Raw genomic sequence first — 20,000 nt, 5'->3', positions numbered from 1 at the left:
ATCTTTCCATTACGTCAAAATCGTTGCAATATATTTAATGCATGTGTTTGTGTGTTTGTCGTGTTCGTTTTCTAAAGATCGAAAGCATGTGTGTTTGCATGCTGTGCATTGTTCTAAAGGCAGGATACTTATTTATTACAACAACAACAAAAAAAAGCTAAAAGAATCAAATCATTTTCTTTCTATGTGCTTGTGCACTGTTTATGTGTGTAGCTATGCAACTGAGAGAGCACACTTGAGTATTATGTCAAACACTAGTTTCCTGGAAGGTTACAAAGGAGGTTTAATTACATTCTTGAGAAGAAAAACAAATTATTTTTAAAAAATGACCTGGAATGAGAAAATGGAGTGACATACCGGGAAGCACAAAGCATATTTTCCTGTAATGCATTGTAAAAACAGCAAATAAAACAGCCAGCAAAAACAGTCCTTGTTGAGGGAGCTCTGTATTTCCACAAAGAGCAAATCTTGTTTTAAAAAATAATATTGAACACCATACTTCCAAAAGATCCATCCATCCATCCATCTTCTATACGGCTTATCCTTCAGGGTCGCGGGGAAACCTGGAGCCTATCCCAGGGAGCATGGGGCACAAGGCGGGGTACACCCTGGACAGGGTACTTCCAAAAGATATTCCCTGTATTGGTGTTTTGATGATGATGATGATGATGATGGTGATGGAAAGCACCGTCTAAATCTCTCCTGCTTGTTCAACTGAGTCGAGATCTGGAAACTGTGACGGCCGCAGCATACATCATTTTCATATTCATCAAACCATTCAGTGAGGCGTCATGCCCTGCAGATGCGGCGTGTCATCCTGGGTGAGACCGCACCCATCACTTATAGTTATAGTTATCGTCCTTGGTGTGAACGGGCCTTTATGAGTACAAATTACCAATTAGAACCGTGTGTTTGCAATGTTTAGGGCACCAGTGACCTCTGTCATTGAATCGTGTTGATATTTACATAAAGGTTTACATAAATGGCCTTAAGTAAAAGGATGACGTCATTTATTAGTTGTCCAATCATAGACCTCAATCAAGGTCTCTTTATGTAGCGTTAGTCTTACGTAGGCTATGCACTAGCTCCATGCACCGTGCTAGTCTGAACACAGACTACTATTCAGAAACTCCTTGTACTTTGAAGGCAGCAAAATGTGTTCAACCCCGACTAAAAAGTACAACCCGGACTATATTCAGCACAGTTCAACTGTTCCAGTGGATGAAAAACCACAGTGTGGTAAGTGTGATGAGGTTTTGGCCAATGACTCAATGGAGCCTTCTAAACTTGAACATCACCTTCAGAGTAAGGATCCAACATGTGTGGGTAAACCAGTGGATTTTTTTTTTTTTTTTTTTTACCAAAGCGGGCCATGGATGACTGGCATTCGAAAAAAAAAGTGGGTTGCAGTGGGCAAAAGATTGAGAAACCATGCTCTAAGGTATAGAAGTGTATTAAAACCATGTCACTCATTTATCCACTCATTTATCTGTCACCATCTGTATAGGGTGGCCTTTGCATGGTTATGGCACGTCCATAAACGAAAACAAAACGCGCTGGCTACTATATCAGGTATGTGTGTGTGTGTGCTGAGGATGGTGGAGTGTTTGTTGCTTGTCCTTACAAGAGTTGCTGAGAATTTAAACTTGTTGCTGCTTTTAATCTAGATACTTCAAAACACAATCACAGGAGGAGAGCCTGCAGTCAAAAAGGGAAAGCGACAGAGCCCGTGCTAAAACGAGAATAAATATCGGCATGGCTTTTGAAAGGTGACGAAAACTCCGAGATCTGAAGGGATTGAATACTGATGAAGAGATGGCGCTTTTTCCCCCCCACGGAACAGGTAAGACATTTCAGTGGCTCAGTAGGTAGCTAGCTAACAGTAGTGCACTTGTTCGCTTGATTCAGTTAGGTATTGAGTTTCCTATGGTTTTTTTTTCGTTGCTATGGTACATGTGGTAAATTGCACTTATTTTCTGCTAGCTATGAGCTACAGCAACTCACCTCTACACCAAAAAAAAACCCATAACCATATCATATAAAAATTAGAGCTAATATACAACCCATACGTACACCTCAAACCATCAGATTAATCAGCGCAGAGTGCTGAAACACAACTCACTTAAAATAAAATAAAAAACCTCCACAAGCAGCTTGCAGTTTTATGTTTCAAACAGAGATGGCGATAGAGAGGCAGAACTTCAGCTTATTTGGTTGCATGATTTGCTGTCATTTTTGGTTCTAGGTTTATTTGGGTCAGTTTTTTATCTTGTGTTCTGCATGATTTATGGCCTGAGTAGCCTGTATTCAATAAACTGCATATGTGAGGTTCTAGACTGATGTCTAATTATTAGACATCACCTGACCATAAATATAATGCACTCTTACGATAACCGATTCCTGAAGGGTTCTTTGGATGGTTAATGGTTCTAGCTTTCCAAAAGGGGTCTATTTGTAGCCTTTTCTAAACTGGAAACTTTTAAAGGGTTCAACATAAAACTTTAAAAGAAGGTTCAGCCAGAGGCACAGAAGGACAAAATGAAGAGTCATTTCCGGTGCTAGATTATTTATTTATTTATTTATTTATTTTGGGGGGGGGGGGGGGGGATATTGTGACATGTATGTGCTTTCTGTGAGTCTATGCATGGTAATGAATCTTTATACATTAACTCTGACGGAGTGGAATATGTGGATTAATGGTGTGGCGTATTGAAGTGTGCGTGTGTGAGTGTGCATTTTTGTCTGTTAATGTCTTTCACAGAACCTGAAGGTAAAAACCAGGAATGGCACAGAATCCCCGCCCCCTCCCGTTCGGACATCAGAACATTTTCACAAACAGGAATAGGTTTTGAATGTATCAGACATTCAGAAAGATTACTCATTTTTATCCTCTGTGACATCTGGAATAGTAAAACTAAGATTTAAAAGCGCATAAGAGCAGGCTGCCTCGCTAGCGTCAAGTTGTGAAGCTGTTCAATAGGTAGAAAATCTTCTGCCATAGAGAATTAACAATATGTAAATACCTGTGAATAGCTTTATTTGTATGTCCATGTCCAAGCAATATATAATACAAATACAATTACAACAGCTGTAGAGAAAATTCATACGCACTGTCACCAGTTTGGTTCTAACAGCTCAAGAAATAACACTGGTCATATGGAAATGTTCAATTCCACAAAAATAAGCTATACGAAGACATGTAATCTGACCCAGTAATAACAGAAATGTATACACTGAGTTTAGACCTAAAATATATACAGTATATTATATATCTGTTAAATTATTAAATTAGTTATGAAAGTCCAAACAGATAGGAAAAACATGTTTAAATGAGCAGAAATTGTATAGTGTACACTGTTACTGAGAATAAGGGCTGTTTTGGTTCTTTTTCCAACTCCATAGAGAGCAGTAAACTTGCCATCTCATACATAAACCATCAAAACGCACACACACCATGAACTAGCGCATCTCAGATGCACACATTCTCACATGGTTTGTGTATGTGTGTATCGGATCATATATTTCCCCTGGGGCCTAATAAAAAAAAATTACACTCACCATGTGTTTATGCAATGGCTTGTGAATATGCGACCGGCTCTTTTATTAAAGAGGTACTTAAGCACCTTTTCAAAATTTCCATATAATGTACTTGCTAAGTGGGAAAAAAAAAGTCTTTGTTGAAAATACATTGGTTTCTCTGCTCAAAAAGTTAATATGAATGCCAGTCCATGTGGCACATACTCAAGGACTGGATTCAACATGTTAGGAGATGAGACAATGGCAGTATTTCGGTTTCCGGTTTTGTCCATACACTATATGGCCTAACGTTTGTAGACATCTGACCATCGCACCCATATGTCCTTTTTGAACATACCATGTCAGATATAGTTTCTCTTGGTTCCTGTTATATTACCCTCCACTCCTCTAGAAAGGCTTTCTAATAGATTTTAGAACATGACTGTGGGGATTTGCCCATTGAGCCACCATTAGTGAGGTCAGGCACTGATGTTGGGTGAGGTGGCCTGGGGTCGCAGTTGCCATTCCTGTTCATACCAGAGGTGTTCATTGGGGTTGAGGTGAGTGCTCTGTGCAGGCCATTCGAGTTCTTCCACTCCGACATTGACAAACCATGTCTTCATGGACCTTGCTTTGTGCACAGAGGCATTGTCTTGCTGGGACATGTTTGGGCCTTCCCAGTGAAGAGAAATAGTAATGCATACAAAGATGTCCTATACAATTGTGTGCTTATATATATATATATATATATATATATATATATATATATATATATATATATATATATATACACACACATAATTCTTTTTATACAAAGTTAACATTTATGTTCTGTGGAAGTGGGCTGTCAGTCAAAACCATGTGCCATGACTAAGCGAGTTTGTTAAAATTATAGTCCACACACACACACACACACACACACACAGACAGAACATTTCTGTGAGAGAACATTCAGTACTCAAGACCTGAATTTCACTTATCTATGGACCTAGCCATTAAGGGACAGACACACAAAGATGTACGCAATTATTCGCTGATTTTTGTCAAAATAAAAATAAATGACATTAGTCTTTATGAATCTAGCTGTAACTGTGTTTCCTGGGAAATGGACTGAGTCTGTCGCTGAGTCTGAAATGACACCCTATCCCTATAAACTACACAAGTTAGTAGTGTTTACACTGTAATTAGTCTACCATATGTGAACTAGGATGTTATCTGCCATTTAGATGAAGTAGACACCTGGACACTGAGGCAGTAACATCATGTTTAAAGGCGTCCTTCCACAGATATACTATTTGACATATTATTAATGAAATAACAGATCTGTCAAGACCTGTTTAAAATGAACGCATACAACATGCGAAATTGCATTACAGCCTTCTTCGACTCCAAAATACACTAAATACATTTAGGTTTGCAATATGAACCCAGGTTAGAGATGTGGTGAAAATAAAGCTGCTTTACAAGAGGAAGGCTGTAAATCTCGAACACTGCTGTTAATGGCAAGAAGGAATTACGTAAGGAATAAAACACAAGAGTGTGTTCTGTTATAGGAAAATAGTCAAATGGTGTAATGTGGCCCAACACGATGCAGAGTTACCACCCTGAAGGTAATTCTTTTTCTCTAACAGCATGTCTTGAAGTATTTTATTCCTCTTATTCCACAACAATTTGCCAATGAGTACAATTTTTAATTGTTTAATGAATGATTTGACATACATTTAATCATTTCTATATACGTTTAATGTCGCATGTCCATGAGATGAGTTTTTTTTCCCCCTCTCTCTCTTGATAAGACAAATCAAAAAAACAACCAAAAGCGTAGCATGTCATGTTACGGAGTAACCAGGAAGTGCAAAATCCTCTGTCCTGAAGGCTCTCCTGCGGAGGAAAACATCCTGGCATTACAAAGCACTGACACTGGATACTCCTTCCATAAATATTAAATAAACATGTCCTTACGGAAAGTTACGATATATCAAAATGATATGTTAAACAATACAATTATTTGGCTTAGATCACATTTTCCCCAATCCTGGTCCTGGAGTTCCCCCTGTTCTGAACATTTGAATGTTTACACTACTCTCAATCGTGAACTTCAACTCAGGAAAGGCTGATAATTAGCTGATTAGTTGAGTCAGGTGGGGTTGGAGCAGGAAAAGCACTAAAATGTGCAGTACGGAGGGTACACCGGGACCAGGGTTAGGTAACTGTGGCTTAGATTAAGTGGAGCATCTGTCATACAAGACTCTGTGAATGAGTTGAACAAGAGCATTAATATAAACCTTATCTGAATTCCAGCAGGCACTACTGTAAGAGGGTAGCGGCACTGTACCTGATTGGATCCTGAGTTCGGGCTGCCATCTGTGTGGAGTTTAGCATGTTCTTCTCCGTGTCTGTGTGGGTTTCCTCTGGGTTCCCCGGCGTCCTCCCGCCTCCCAGAAAACCTGCCGGTATGTGGATTGGCTATAATAAATTGCCCCTAGGGAGAATGAGTGTGTGATGTGTGTACATAGTGCCCCAAGGTGTATTGCTGCCTCTCCAGCAGTGTTCCCAGGATAGACTCCAGATTCACCAGTTACTGAAGATGAATGAATGAATGAACTACTATCAGAGTTAAAGAACACCTTCTGACCTATTAGAATAGATGGAAGGATCCATGGATAATATACCATGTACAGATAATAATACATGGCCTAATGGTGTAGTGTAGAGTTCAGCAAGGTAATAGTTGTGGAGAAGCTGGCCCTTGTTTATACTTTCGCCTGCTGGTTCTGATAGAGAATTCAACAGCGTTATAATGGTTCCAGCACAGTTGAGGGTTTTCTCTGAATCAACTCGCCATTTCAGGACCAGTGCATTAGGCCAGAGGAGACCTAACTATGCTGGTCTCCCTTGTAATGGTTCCAGGGGAACCACTGCTATCTTTCTAATGTCAGTTAGCACTGAAGTGGTCTAGAGAAACAAACGAGTTTACATACAACATGCATATTTACATATACCGTCTACAGGAGTTACCAGATCTGAGAATAGCCATCGTTGAACGTGTGACAATGTCATACTGAAGTTTCCGCAGCTTGGGAAACCACGTGACGCGTTCCCAGACGCTGACTCGACGTGATGTGGTTTGGCGCTCTGAGCTCTTAGATGTTATCGCCCCCTGGTGGTCAAAATTAATGCGACACTATAACATGACATTCACATATAGACCGTGTTCACCTCAACAGTTTCTCTCCTGCCATTCCTCACTTTCTGTGCTCGATAGTCTTTCAGCACATGGAAAATAAGAATTACTTAAAATAACTTTTAATATTTAAAAATCTGAAGATAACCTGAGCTTTTTAAAAAAAATTTTTTTATTATTTATTCATTTTTATTTATTTTATTTGGTGTAGTCTATAACACCCCTAAATTCTAAACTATAATAAATAATATGAAACCTATTATGTGTATCCTAAAACTAGAAAGCCAATACTAAACGCTAAATAAGCGAATTATATATACAGATCAAAAGATCACGAATCGCTCGAAAGGATTCAGGACCCATTTCGGTGTTACACCGAACGCAAACCCGGATGTCTTTTAGTGCTACACCAATTCCTTTTCCGCCCTCTTTCGACTCTCATCTGAGGAAAAGATGGTGAGTTTTTGGTCGCCGCATCGCCAAAAATCTCCCAACATCTGCTCTTGTTCACTTTAATATCGTTGTTTCGGCGTGGCTTTTGTATTGTAATGATATTTAGAGTCGATTGACTTCGATATTTGACAGGATTAAGTGTAAATATATAAATTAGATGCACTTTGTTGTAATGCACTGGCTAGCTAGCTTACGTTAGCCGTCTCTGCAGTAGACCAATGCTAGTAGCGTTTATGCTAACGACATGGTCAAGCGGTTTCATTTTTGGAGTTTACTATAGTGAGGCTGGTTAATGTTAGAGAAATTTTAACGTTATAAAATCCATTTTTCAGGTGTGTGTATATATATATTTAACGCCTGGCTGTCTTCACTTATGCTTCCTCACAGAAAGTTGGCAAATACTTGCCTTTCGCCTGTCTTTCTAGAAATTTTCACCGGTTCTTCAGTTAACATTGCCTTAGAGACACTTTATGAATGCTGTTATTACGACTCAGATGTTAGTGTTCTAGTTAGTTAGAGAACTATTAAGAGATATGAAGCACCTAATTCAACAGAGGCAACCAGTCTCCAAACCTGTGAATTCTCACCTGAGATGTTAACTGTTTTTTTCCTCCCCTTCTCCAGACGAAGGGTACGTCGTCTTTTGGAAAGCGTCGCAATAAGACGCACACTCTGTGCCGCCGCTGCGGCTCCAAGGCCTATCACCTGCAGAAATCTACCTGCGGCAAGTGCGGTTACCCTGCCAAGCGCAAGAGAAAGTGTGAGTACTCGCCTCTTTACCATCCATCATGGTGCCTCTTTATTTTGGGGATTGAGAGAGGTCGGTGGGACGGGATCATGAACATCTTTGTGGTATAGTGGTAAATGAGATTAAATAAAACAGATGATCTGCTACAGCGGCTGCCACGGTTCATGGTGAAAACTAAACTGGAGTTGCTGGCTTGTGTTGGTTGGTATTGCCGTAGCGTTTTCAGTGCTCGGTCGGATTCGCTGAAATGCTTTGCAGGGTCCACATCCTCACCACAGTCTCCGTTGTCGACCCTTTAAGTTTTGGTCCTTTATGGGCACTTTAATAGGTGTGTTAATAATTGACCAAACGATGCTGCAAGATGCTATTCAGAAAAGCAGGCCTATGTAAGTCTTTGAATTTGTACAGAGAGTCAACAGTGACTCGTTTTGAACCTGTAGCTTTTTGCATGAAGTGCACATCTTTACCTGCGATGGTTGCTTTGTAGTGAACATACAAGTACCACGACATTTGGTTTTTAACTTTTCAGCCTTTAAAGTTGTGACACTGTTCCAACTCGTTACGTCTGCTTGTAGTTTAGGTAAACGGTAATTAATGTAGAGAATCTGAATATGCACGGTTGCACAGTACTTCTGTGGCGTATTCGGTATTGAGGAGAAGAAACGAGACGACGTCCAGATTTGTGTTAGTGTTCTCCCTCTGATTCCCTGTGCTGGAGACTCCGTGACGTGCACGTTTGTTTGACCTCGTAACTTCGTGTCGCTCAAAGTGTTTAATAATCCGACGTGTGTTAAGGAATGAATAGTTAAAATGTGGATGTTTTGGGGACCAGGGGACACTGCTCTGTTCATGAATTTGTGTTTTAAATGTACGATGGTTTTTGTGTCTTTAGATAACTGGAGTGCCAAGGCCAAGCGGCGCAGCACCACCGGAACCGGCCGTATGAGGCACATGAAGGTCGTGTTCCGTAGGTTCAGGTGAGTCTCTTGGGTTCAAAGCTGGGAAATTCAGAAGCGTCTGCTTTTATTAGGGCTAAGTGAAGTCTTTGGGGTTTTTTTTTTTTAGAAGGCTTAATAAAACAAGGTATACGAAGTAAAGTATTCATTTCCGCGCTAGAAGTGTTTGTACTTCATTTGTTCAGGAGGGCTCACTTGGGAGAAAATTCAGATTCAGCCTGCAATAATGTTTACAAACAAATTTTCCATAATGAATTGCTTTTTGCCTGTCTGGTTAATTACCTGCTTCTGTTGAACTGTGTAGCATTTCTGGGAGAAACCTGGCCGTGTATGACAAACTTGAGCTAGTTATCAGTATTTTGAATTGAGGATGCTCATTCAGTGTGACCATGCTAATCTTATCTAAAGATTAACACTCAGATCAATTTGACTAATGTTGTACTTGAGTGAGCATGATAAATCTGCAGGCATGTGTTAATCTGTTCATTTTTACTCATTGTATTCTACTTTATTTTTACAGGAATGGATTCCGTGAAGGAACCGTCCCCAAACCCCGACGGGCAGCAGTGGCTGCATCCAGCTCCTCATAATACATGCTCCCAATAAACATGTCAACAACAAACACGATGCTTTGTGGCCTGTTTATTAAACCACTTGACATCTTTTGACTTGTGTGTGTGTGTATATATATCTTTTGACTTTGCTGTGTATAAAGCAATTCTGACCGTGTTGGGTGAATATAGCTTTTCTGTGTATTTGTTCAAAGTAAACACGTCATTTACCTTTTCCCGTATGCTAGGCTAAACTTGCACCACGTTGAAGGAAAAATCCCCCTGAATGACCAGCATGACAATATAACTAGCATGGTGTCTTCAGTGACTGCCGTGCTTTGTATCGGGAGGTGATTTTGTATTTAAACTTTTCACAGGCGTGTTGGTCTCGCTCCACTTTGATGGCTTCCCCACCCCTGAATATTAATTAACCGAAAAATTAACACTGGAATCAGTAAGCATATCACAAATATTTCAATATAACCGTGAAAATTCTTCATGGTGGAGTTTTCTAAGTTAGGATAGTTGGTCGTGGCTATAAATTTATTTAAAACAGTAATGTATAAACGGAGTAAAAACACTGGCGCACCAAGAATACGGAATGAATATTTGAGCATGATTTCTGTGGTGACTCCTAATGCTCATATAGTTGCTAGGCTTGGTATAGATGATCTATAATACATTATTAGCCAGACCTTGCTTAAACCAGCTCCCAACAGGCATGATTTGACAAATCAGCTGATTAATAGCCATTCCTTAATTGGAATTTGCTGGATATTGCTGTAGATTAGTGGTCACCAACCCTCTTCCTGGAGATATTATTTCCTGTAGACTTTATCTCCAGCCGTTATAGTGCCCACCTGGCTGTCGAATCGTTGCCTTAGGAAGTTATTGATCAACTAAAAGAGGTGTGTTAGATTTTGGTTGGAGATGACACCTGCAGGTAGATCTTAAGGAAGCGGTTGGTGACCACTGCTGTACATAATATGCGAGACCCTCTAACCCTGTCCATCGATAGAAAGGAACCCCACTGAACAATTGAAATGGAGTAGGCATAATTCAGTAATCATGGAGTATTGAAAAACTTCTCTTGGAATCTTAGTTTGTGGAGAAATTTAGTGTGTGGCTTTCTATACACTGTGATTATTGTCCTCTAGCACTTCGATATACAATCATCACCACAGGACACTTGATTTGCTATTTTTGGATGGTGAATTGTTCTCAGTGATACGGAGGTGTTCAAAAGTCCCAGCAACACTGCTGTGCTTTAATCAGTGCTACACCCACTTACATGCCACGTCAGTATGACTGCTGTACTGAGATCCACCACCACCCAAATAATATCTGGTCGCAACAGATGGGCTTCGGTCAGAAATCATATACTGCCAGAGCCTCCTCATTGCATTGGATCAGCACCTCGCCACGTGCTGGCTGCCACTCAGCTCCACCATGGGAGGGAAGAACCCAATCAACAGCAGTTCTGCAGACTTGGGTGAGAACTAGCAGCTCACTCACCAGCACCTGACCTGTTGAGCGAAGTTAAGTCTGAGCACATCACTCAAATGTACATAAACAGAAATCTTTCTCTGATTTTAGCTCAATGTGGATTTCATTTTTAAAGCATGAATCAACCATCTGTTTCAACGTGGAACGATCAGGCCACCGAATTCTCACCGCCTGGCTGTAAAAGGAACGGGCAAAATACCAAAGAGATTCTACTCGACGCTGTAATCCTCCAGGAAGCGTCGTAGAGATCCAACACTCACCAATCTACTACTGTACAAAGAAATGATCACCTCCACCACTTCACAGCTAAGAGAGGCCGAGATGCTGGTGGTGTTATAATCTGGTGTAAATGATATCAAAACACAATCACATTTGTTTTAAAATTAAGGATGAACATTTTAACACTACGCGATGTGTACATTCCATATTAAAACACTGATACTCCAGGAACATTGAAAACACGCCTCAACGCTGAAATGCCTGTCAATAAGAATGGGGGGAAAAAAACTTGCCGTGTCTAGTTGTGGATAAATATCTATAATTACATTTTCACTAGTCGAAATGTTACTTCCGGACATCTACAGTATACTGTAATTTTGACTAGTTCGGACATCTGTAATTTCACAATTATAACTGAGATACGTTTGAGGTATCTCTAATGTAATTAATTCATTATAAAGACCATTCGTGATGTTTTTGGTTATGTCTAAAGCTAGTTTTGAGGCGCACGGTGGCTTACTGATTAGCACGTCCGCCTCACACCTCCAGGGTCGGGGGTTTGATTCCCACCGTGGCCCTGTGTGTGCGGAGTTTGCATGTCCGGGTTTCCTCCGGGTACTCCGGTTTCTTCCTGCGATGGATTGGCACCCTGTCCAGGGTGCGTGTACAATGCCTTGTGCCTGATGCTCGACTCCAGGTTCCCTGTGACCCTGAAAAGGATAAAGCGGTATAGAAGATGGATGGAATTCTAGTTTTAGATATGTAAAATTATGTTTTGACTAGTCTTAATAATATTATAGATATCTAAAAGTATATCGGCTATTCAAAATACACTTATACACTTACACGTAATCATAATTTTGTTAATCGTTTGTTAAATACGGATATTTTTTTTTATTTTGATTAGCATGTCATAATTTCTTGTAGTAATAAAAGCTTTACGTCATAAACAAAGTTATAGAGAATATAACTTAAGAAATATAATTCAATTATATGTATATATATTAAATAGAATTTTTGAAAATATAACTTCATTCAAACATTGAAATTGTATAGCCTGAAATGTATTTATTTCTGTTCATAAATAAAAACAAAATAATACAATGTCCACTGTTTAAAGCACGATACAAATAAAACAGAAGTGAACTGAACTTAAGACGACTAAAGTAATAATTACTAGTCAGAATGTAGTTTTAGATCTATCCATTTGCAGGAGGCCTCCATAAATTCTTAATTAAAGTTATAGTATCTCATGCATATTAATGCATGTTAATAAATGACCCCATTTTTGGCACAAGCTCAAATAGCAGTGATTGATGACACAAGTAGAATGTAGTCGTTTTCTTTAAAGGAAGGTCTGTTGTTTGAGGAGCTTCATTGTATAATCTGACACAGAACACATCATCACACAGTTTGTTATAGAAGAGTTTTGTTTGGGGATCAAAGTGTGACAAGTGAAAGGCTCAAAAGGCTACTGAAATCGCACAGTGTACAACTGGCTTATGACAACTGAATGCTCATATTTATTTCAACAGAGGGAATTGAAAGTAAAGTCCTTCATTAAGTAGCTGACAGGATGAACCAGATGGGTTAAATGAGGTAGTGCACTGCAGTGGTCCTGCAGGTGGAGCATAAAACAGCTGGCAGAGATATACTGGGGTCTTTGAAAAAAAAAAAGAAAAAAAAGAAAAAAAAGAAAAGGGGTTTGTTCCGTTAGTAACTGATTTAAGGACAAATCTAGCACGTGCATGTCGGCTAGCGTTTGAGACCGACACCAGCGTTAAAAGAGTGCATGACATCACACGCGCTACACGCAGTCACGAGTTCCACGCATGGACGCCGTGTCTCTGTAAAGACCTTCATTTGTCCCGACATTTTTGCCACACACTGTCTTCATCCTCGAGACCCCGAGTGGACGCGAGTGCACCGCTCCCGAACACGGCAGACAGGTTCGTGGGGTCACGCCCTTCGTAATCTTCTCTACTCCTGAGTTTTCCCACCAGAGCTCCGGTGGGAGCGTCTATTCCAGTCACGCGCGTGCGCTGAACGCGGGGAAGAGGCAGGCGCGCGCACGATGTTGACGGCGTCTCGGCCGTCTTTCTGCACGGGCACAGCCCACTAGAAATTATTGATCTATTCCCCATCCCGCCTTTTGCGATAAACCGGATCAAGTGGCCACAGAGGCAAAAAAAAAAAAAAAAAAACCCAGAAGTATTCCGTGCGAGGACCGGGTCCAGGACAATGCGCTCGAGAGCTGGATGAACGCGCCTCTTCGTTATTCCCCGTTATTACTACCGCGCGGAAGGATGGGATACTCGGACCCGACGGCCGGGCGAGATCTGCTGGGAAATAGATCCCTGTGTTTTATTTTCATCTGCGCTTTCGGCGTGGTCACGCTCCTGCAGCAAATCCTGTACGGCAAGAATTACATCCGGAGGTAATCATGAAAATAAACTGATGATGTTATGATGCCAGTGAGTATTACTATGCATGCGCAGTAACGTGTGATTAGATCTGCACCAAAGCCCAGTAGGTCGTTCATGTCAGGCATGTTTTGCTCTGATCTCTCGGAAACACCAGCACGCAGCTGACCGTTATGTCCTAACGGTCGCACAGTTTCCTTTATTGCTCATACAGTTTTATGGTTTGGCGGGAAATAAAACCTGATTTCGAGGCGTGAGCTCCATAACACCACCTCCCCAAATGCCATACACAGTCCCCACTGGCCGACTGTCTATGCCGCGCGACGCTTTGGGTCCTTCAATTTTTATTTCCCCTTAATTGGTTTTTGATTTCTCTCTCTCTTTTTTTAATTTTCTCTCTCCCTTCAACCTTTTAATCATACATCTTTACATGAAACTGCATTGTGAAATCTTCATGACAGACATTGAAGAGCAATTACGTAGAAACAAATGATCTGTGATGTCAGTGTACAAAAAAAACAAAACAAACAAAAACAAAAAAAAAAACCCAGACAGGAAAGGACTGTGGTGTAGCCTGAATTCTGCATCATTAGGAGAGCTTCCTGAACCAGATAGTGAGGGTTGTTGTTTTTTTTTCTTCTTCTTCTTCTTCTTTTTTTTTAATTAGATCGCTCAATTTTGCAAGGTTTGTACAAGGATGGAATGGTTCTAAGCTTCCTGGTCCAAGAGAATTGTCGATCTCCTTGATTGAGACGGCACATCATCGCTAGTATGTCTTTGTGTGTCAGTGCAAAATGGCGGCTCTCAGACTGAAGGCCCCCCCCCCTGTGCATTATGGTCTCCGCGAGCCTGCAGATGTCCATATGCTACATTTAAAGCCACTCCCACATTACTCTCTACTGCCTCATGCACACAGTGCATTCATGACATCAGGTGTACGGCGCCTCTGATAGCATGAATCCTGTCCGAAATCTTCTCTGTCTGCACTCAGCCTGCGGAGAAAGAGGAGTGTGTAGGTGTGTAAGACAAACACTGAGGTTCAACTTAATGTCACGCAAAAATTTATAGTCATTTTATGGAGCTAGAGTGAGTCCACTGGAATTCATAAAAAAAAAAATTTTAAAAAATGAAGTGGTATGAAATGCATAAAGTACCGCCCCCACCTAAAATCCATTCTGGTTACGTGAATCCTACCACAGACCTACACACTAGACCTCTTTAGTGCTCACACTGAGAAAAAAAGGTTGTTTGGGGATACTGTAAAACAGTCAGGTGACTGTACCACTGTGTGTGTGTGTGTGTGTGTGTGTGTGTGTGTGTGTGTGCGTGAGACATTTCTCACTTCTGGGTTTTCAGATGTAATGGATGTGATTGTGTTGTTTTTGTCATTATTTGCACTGCTGAAACACTTTAAATGCTTGATAACAAATGGAATTCACTAACCACCGTCAAACACAATGACCCTGCAGTTTATCAATTAAACAACCGCGTGTCAGGGGGACAGTGGCACATACTAATTATTTTCCCCAAAAATCTGTTCGTATCACTGTTGCAACAGTGGGAATAATTGATGCAAATGGAGTTGCACCATCAACATTCTAATCCGGTCATCAAGATCTTCACGCAGTGTTTTATTGATGAGTGAAATGCCTGCAAGCGCATCGCCTGGCCAGATTAGTCTTGATGTTTGTCTGTCAGTACTAACAAGTCATTCCTGGGTATCTGGAATAGTGTGTTCACTCCAGATCGACCCTTTCTTCCCACAGCTCTTACCATTAGCTCCTGACGTAGGGCTGTGTTTCCTGCCCAGTATAAATGATTAAGGCTGCTGTACCTTTCACCTCTCCATTAATTCACTCAGAAATGCATGCAGGGAAGGGAAATAAAATAATAATAATAAAAAATCAGCTTGAGTGGCCAAGTTGTGCAAATATACCCTCAAACCAATGCTTGTACATTTCAACAACAAAAAAATGTAGACATATAAACTAACGTTAAAAATACCACAATTAAGTCCAGTGCAGTGTTAAACAATTAGCATTTTTCCAAAAAGGTGTTATCCTGGAGAGGGCTTAGAAGCAAGCCTTAATCCATTGGATTTCTAAAACACAATTTAAATCCAGACTGTATAGTTCTGAATTACAATCAGAACAGATTTGTTCCCAGAGGGAGAAATTTAGGGCTGGAATGAGACCTGAAAATAAAATCGTCATGCAGTTAGATGACTGCCTGTAAAGAATAATGGAGAGCCAGCAACCTTTTCAGTGAAAAGCAGGTGATGAGCATCTAGATCAGGAGTATTCAACCAAAACTGGGTCCAGTTACATAATATTCCTTGCTGACAAAGGCCCATATGAGAAACTAACATGAATGAATGGTGACAAGAAGAGTTACCTTTTAAAGCATTAATCACTATTAGTGATTAGTTCATGGCCATAGATAAGACAATTATGAAGTTTTGTTTCATAGTGCTGCTGCACCTTACCACTTTTGGCTAGTGCCTTCAAGTTTGACGTAGGGAGAATACTTCTTTGACCGAATGTCCTTCTGTTCAGCCTTCAGAAATTCTTTTATTGTGTCTGCTTCTGGAACACAGTCCAACAGTTGATGACCCCTGATCTAGAAAGTTCATATTAAGGACACGTACACTGGGTATATGAATATACGTCTTGTTTTAAAAATGCAGTTTTCCAAAGGTACCTATACTGCATCATCTGAGCATGCAGAAATTACTTTTGGAAATCAGAAGTCTGAATGTATTTGAAACCTGTAATTCTGGTGTGCATAAACTTTGGAAATGAATAGAATATTAGTCCTTGCAATTCCCGTATGAACGAATCTGGACATTTGATGGAAATGTGGCATCTTTACAGCCTGGTGTACTTATAGAACTGTATGTTGTAGGTAGCCTGGGAGCATCAGGTAACCAGATGTAATTTGATCTTATTTTGCAAATTGCATTGCAAGCTGTCTGCATGAGTGCACATACTTCTGCTTCACTGACTCCATATTTATCTCCAGTTTTGTAAGGTGCTATGTGCAACATTATGTTATGAGCACTTGCAGACGAGGTAGTATAGGTTTTTGTCTTTGGGTCACAAATGAAAGTTTGTGCTCCAAAAAGCACTGCGATTGATTTATGGATTAAAAAGCTAACTCAAAAACTAACACCATCTAAATCTTAAAGGTTCACTAATGTCTGAGTATCTGTTTGGGTTGTGGTGTTTGTTGGTCTACATTGATTTAGGATTTGCCAAAAAACCAATAAACTTAAATTGAACTTGGCTCATCAGAGGTTTACTTTAAACTCAAATCTACTCCAAGAGTAACATTAATTTTTGGCTTGGGAGTCAGATCATTTAAATCGAGATTATGCTAAATCTCAGACTATTTCTTTCCCTCAGATAGACTGAGAAAGTGATTTGGAGTCAGTCCAGTTTCAAAGAGCCTTTTAATCTATGATTAGACTCAATCTCTGTCTCGGAATCTGAGCCCAAACACATTTATATATTTGAACTAGAAACCCTAGCAGTCTACACTGGGGGTGGGGGGGTGAATAAGTATCGGACGCGTCAACATTTTTTCCAGTAAATATATTTCCAATGAGGTTATTCACATGAAATTTTCACCAGACTTTGGTATTAACTCAAGAAATCCACACATATAAAGAAATCCAAACATTAAAGTCCATAAATAAAGTTATGTGTTATAAAGTGGAATGACACGGGAAAAAAGTACTGAACACGCTAACTGTAATTTATTTAAAACTTCGTGGAGAAGCCTTTGTTTGTAATGACGCTTCAAGACGTTTCCTGTATGAAGAGATGAACGGGCCGCGGTATTCAGGTGTGATTTTGGTCCATTCTTCTAAACATATTGTCTTTAAATCTTGTTCAGTTGGATTCGACTCAGGTGATGTCTGTATGTTTTGGATCGTTGTCCTGCTGGAAGGTCCACCTACGTCTCATCTTCATCATCCTGGTGGATGGCAGCAGATTCTTCTCAAGAATCTCCCGGTAAAGGGCTCCATTCATCGTTCCTTCAATTATATGAAGCCTGCCAGTACCATGTGATGAAAAACAGCCCCACACCATGATGCTTCACCTCCACACTTCACTGTTGGTGTAGTGTTTTTAGGGAGATGTGCAGTGCCATTTCTTCTCCAAACATGGCGTGTAGTATGACAGACAAAAAGTTCAGTTTTGCTCTCGTCTGACCGGACTACACTCTCCCAGTATTTCATCGGCTTGTCCAAATGAGTTGTAGCAAACTTTAAACGAGCTTCGACATGCCTTTTCTTTAGTAATGGAGTCTTGCGGGTGAGCGTGAGCAGTGGAGTGCATTGCCTATTGTTTTCTCTGTGACGATGGCACCTGCTGCCTCCAAGTGTTTCTGGAGCTCTTTCCGAGTGGTCCTTGGCTCTTGGGCTACTCTTCTGACTATTCTTCTGACTCCCTGGTCAGAAAACTTGCGAGGAGCTCCTGTGTGTGGCCGGTTGATGACGGAGTGATGTTACTTCCACTTGTGGATAACGGCCCCGATGGTGCTTACTGGAGGATTCAGAAGTTTTGAAATACGTCCGTATCCGATTCCATCGATATGTTTCACAACAATAAGGTTGTGAAGGTCTTGATAGAGCTCTTTGCTTTTCCCCATCATGAGATGTTTCTTGTGTGACACCTTGGTAACGAAAAGCCTTTTTATAGACCATCAATTTACTAACCCAGCTGATATTCATTCGCACAGATAGGGGGTATAATTACTTATGGATTTCAGCTGGTTCCTAGCATTACCTTGCCTTGGAGAACTGCTTTTTCTTAGCGTGTTCAATACTTTTTTCCTATGTCACTTTATTACACGTAACTTTATTTATGGACTTTAGTGTTGTGAATTCTTTATATTTTCAGATTTCTGGTGAAAATTTCATGTGAATAACCTCACTGGAAATATATTTGCTGAAAGAAATCTGTCTTCAGTCTTAGCCAGTGTGACTGCAGGTTTCCCCTTTCAGCTAAGTAGTCATCATACCTAATAGTAATTTGAAGACCAAAATCATCCGATAAACAGGCGGAATCAGGTATCTCTCATTTGTTTGGAATGAAAGCCTGAAGCCATATAGCCTTTTGGAGATCAGATTGAATACCCTACTACTACTACTACTACTGTATTGTTTGCTTACTATGTAAAACAACAAAAAAAGACAAATTATTACTAAATCCAAAGATCATATGGGTCACTCCTGAACCTGACCAACACTAGATACTAGTGAACTTACTAAATGAAATGAACTGGTGTTTTTTTTTTTCACGTTTGGAGTGAAACACAGAAAAGTGTTCATCAATTGGTCCTTTCATTACTGAGTAAATAGAATGATCTTTTGAAGCAATTATTATTGAAACATTTGCGTTTGTAATGATCCCACCATAGTGTAGTGCCGAAATACATTTTCAGCATTGAGTGCATTTTCCTTTGCCTTAGAAATATCTTCCTCGGACACCATGATTTGATTTCAGCCGGCCTACTTTCGCTCGCACGTGTGCCCATAGCTAATTCATTCAGGGCAGTTTATTCTGAGGCAGTGATGTTCTGGGTTCCTTCCAGGGTGTCAGAGGTATTGGCTGAATGCTGTGAAACAGTGATATTTCAAGACTAATGTGTTCTTTGTGTGCCAGTTGTTTTATTGCCAATGTACTAATGGTAAAAACACCCCTAAATTGTTTGAGATTATTCCAATGATGTTATTTCGGACCTTTTGGTTATTTGACCTAAAACCTTTTTTTTAATGCTAAAGTTCTTGCACGTACATTTTTCTCAATGTGAGATAACTATTACAGTGGTTAACTGATGTTTATTGTCAATTAATTTAATAGTTCACCGATGACTCACTGGTATTGATGTTTGCTGAGATGTATTTTCCACAATTCACTCTCATATGAGAGGTACCAGTGGAAAATCTTTAAGAATCTGGTGTGATTGCCGGCGAACACACCGATCGGGTTCGTCGGGTCACTTGATGATCTCCTCACGTGTAACTGGATGTCATTTTAAATGTGTTTCACTCTTTTGAAATGCACCTTCAAACCTTAAATGCACTGCCTCGTTCTCTCACTAGCACGCAACAGTTTACCCGCCTCAAAGGAGACGAGGTGGGCAACTGGAGCGGCCTCGTTAGTTACCCTGATGATGGAGGGATGAAGCAACCTGCCAGAATTGGGAGGAAAAGGTACAATGCAGCACTAAACCACCCAACCCACAGAAAGAGAGAGAGAGAACGTGTGAAAGTGAACGAACACGAATGCTGCGCCATGCATGTTTTGGAACTTAATTAGCATTAACACTACTAAGGCAATTAACAGATTTTGCTAACGCCACAGCCAATCAGAAGCCAGGGACCAATTTTGTTCCATTTGTGTGAATTTGCTGAGGGATGGTCCAGGTAAAGGT

At 40.4% G+C, this 20,000-nt stretch overlaps 2 protein-coding genes across 6 annotated transcripts in view; both read left to right on the top strand.

Annotated features, from left to right (window-relative positions):
- The first annotated feature begins 7,114 nt into the window (after positions 1-7,114).
- Positions 7,115-9,525, top strand: rpl37 (ribosomal protein L37). Its single transcript, XM_053649630.1, has 4 exons — positions 7,115-7,156; positions 7,778-7,913; positions 8,794-8,878; positions 9,378-9,525. The coding sequence occupies exons 1-4, from the start codon at positions 7,154-7,156 to the stop codon at positions 9,445-9,447; spliced, it is 294 nt and encodes a 97-aa protein (XP_053505605.1). The 5' UTR covers positions 7,115-7,153; the 3' UTR covers positions 9,448-9,525.
- A 3,646-nt stretch (positions 9,526-13,171) lies between these two features.
- The window catches only part of st8sia5 (ST8 alpha-N-acetyl-neuraminide alpha-2,8-sialyltransferase 5), a 20,008-nt gene continuing 13,179 nt past the window's right edge, over positions 13,172-20,000 (top strand). For 3 of the 5 annotated variants that reach the window (XM_053648493.1, XM_053648492.1, XM_053648497.1), the window contains exons 1-2: positions 13,172-13,570; positions 19,669-19,779. In XM_053648493.1, coding sequence (XP_053504468.1) covers positions 13,392-13,570; positions 19,669-19,779 — 290 coding nt within the window. In that variant the 5' untranslated portion in view covers positions 13,172-13,391. The remainder of the gene's footprint in view (positions 13,571-19,668; positions 19,780-20,000) is intronic. The other 2 variants (XM_053648496.1, XM_053648495.1) reach the window with 1 other exon arrangement.

This window comes from Ictalurus furcatus, chromosome 18 (genome assembly GCF_023375685.1).
Source record: "Ictalurus furcatus strain D&B chromosome 18, Billie_1.0, whole genome shotgun sequence".
NCBI lineage: Eukaryota > Metazoa > Chordata > Actinopteri > Siluriformes > Ictaluridae > Ictalurus > Ictalurus furcatus.
Note: the sequence above shows the minus strand (reverse complement) of the source record. Positions and strands in the feature narration are given on the sequence as shown.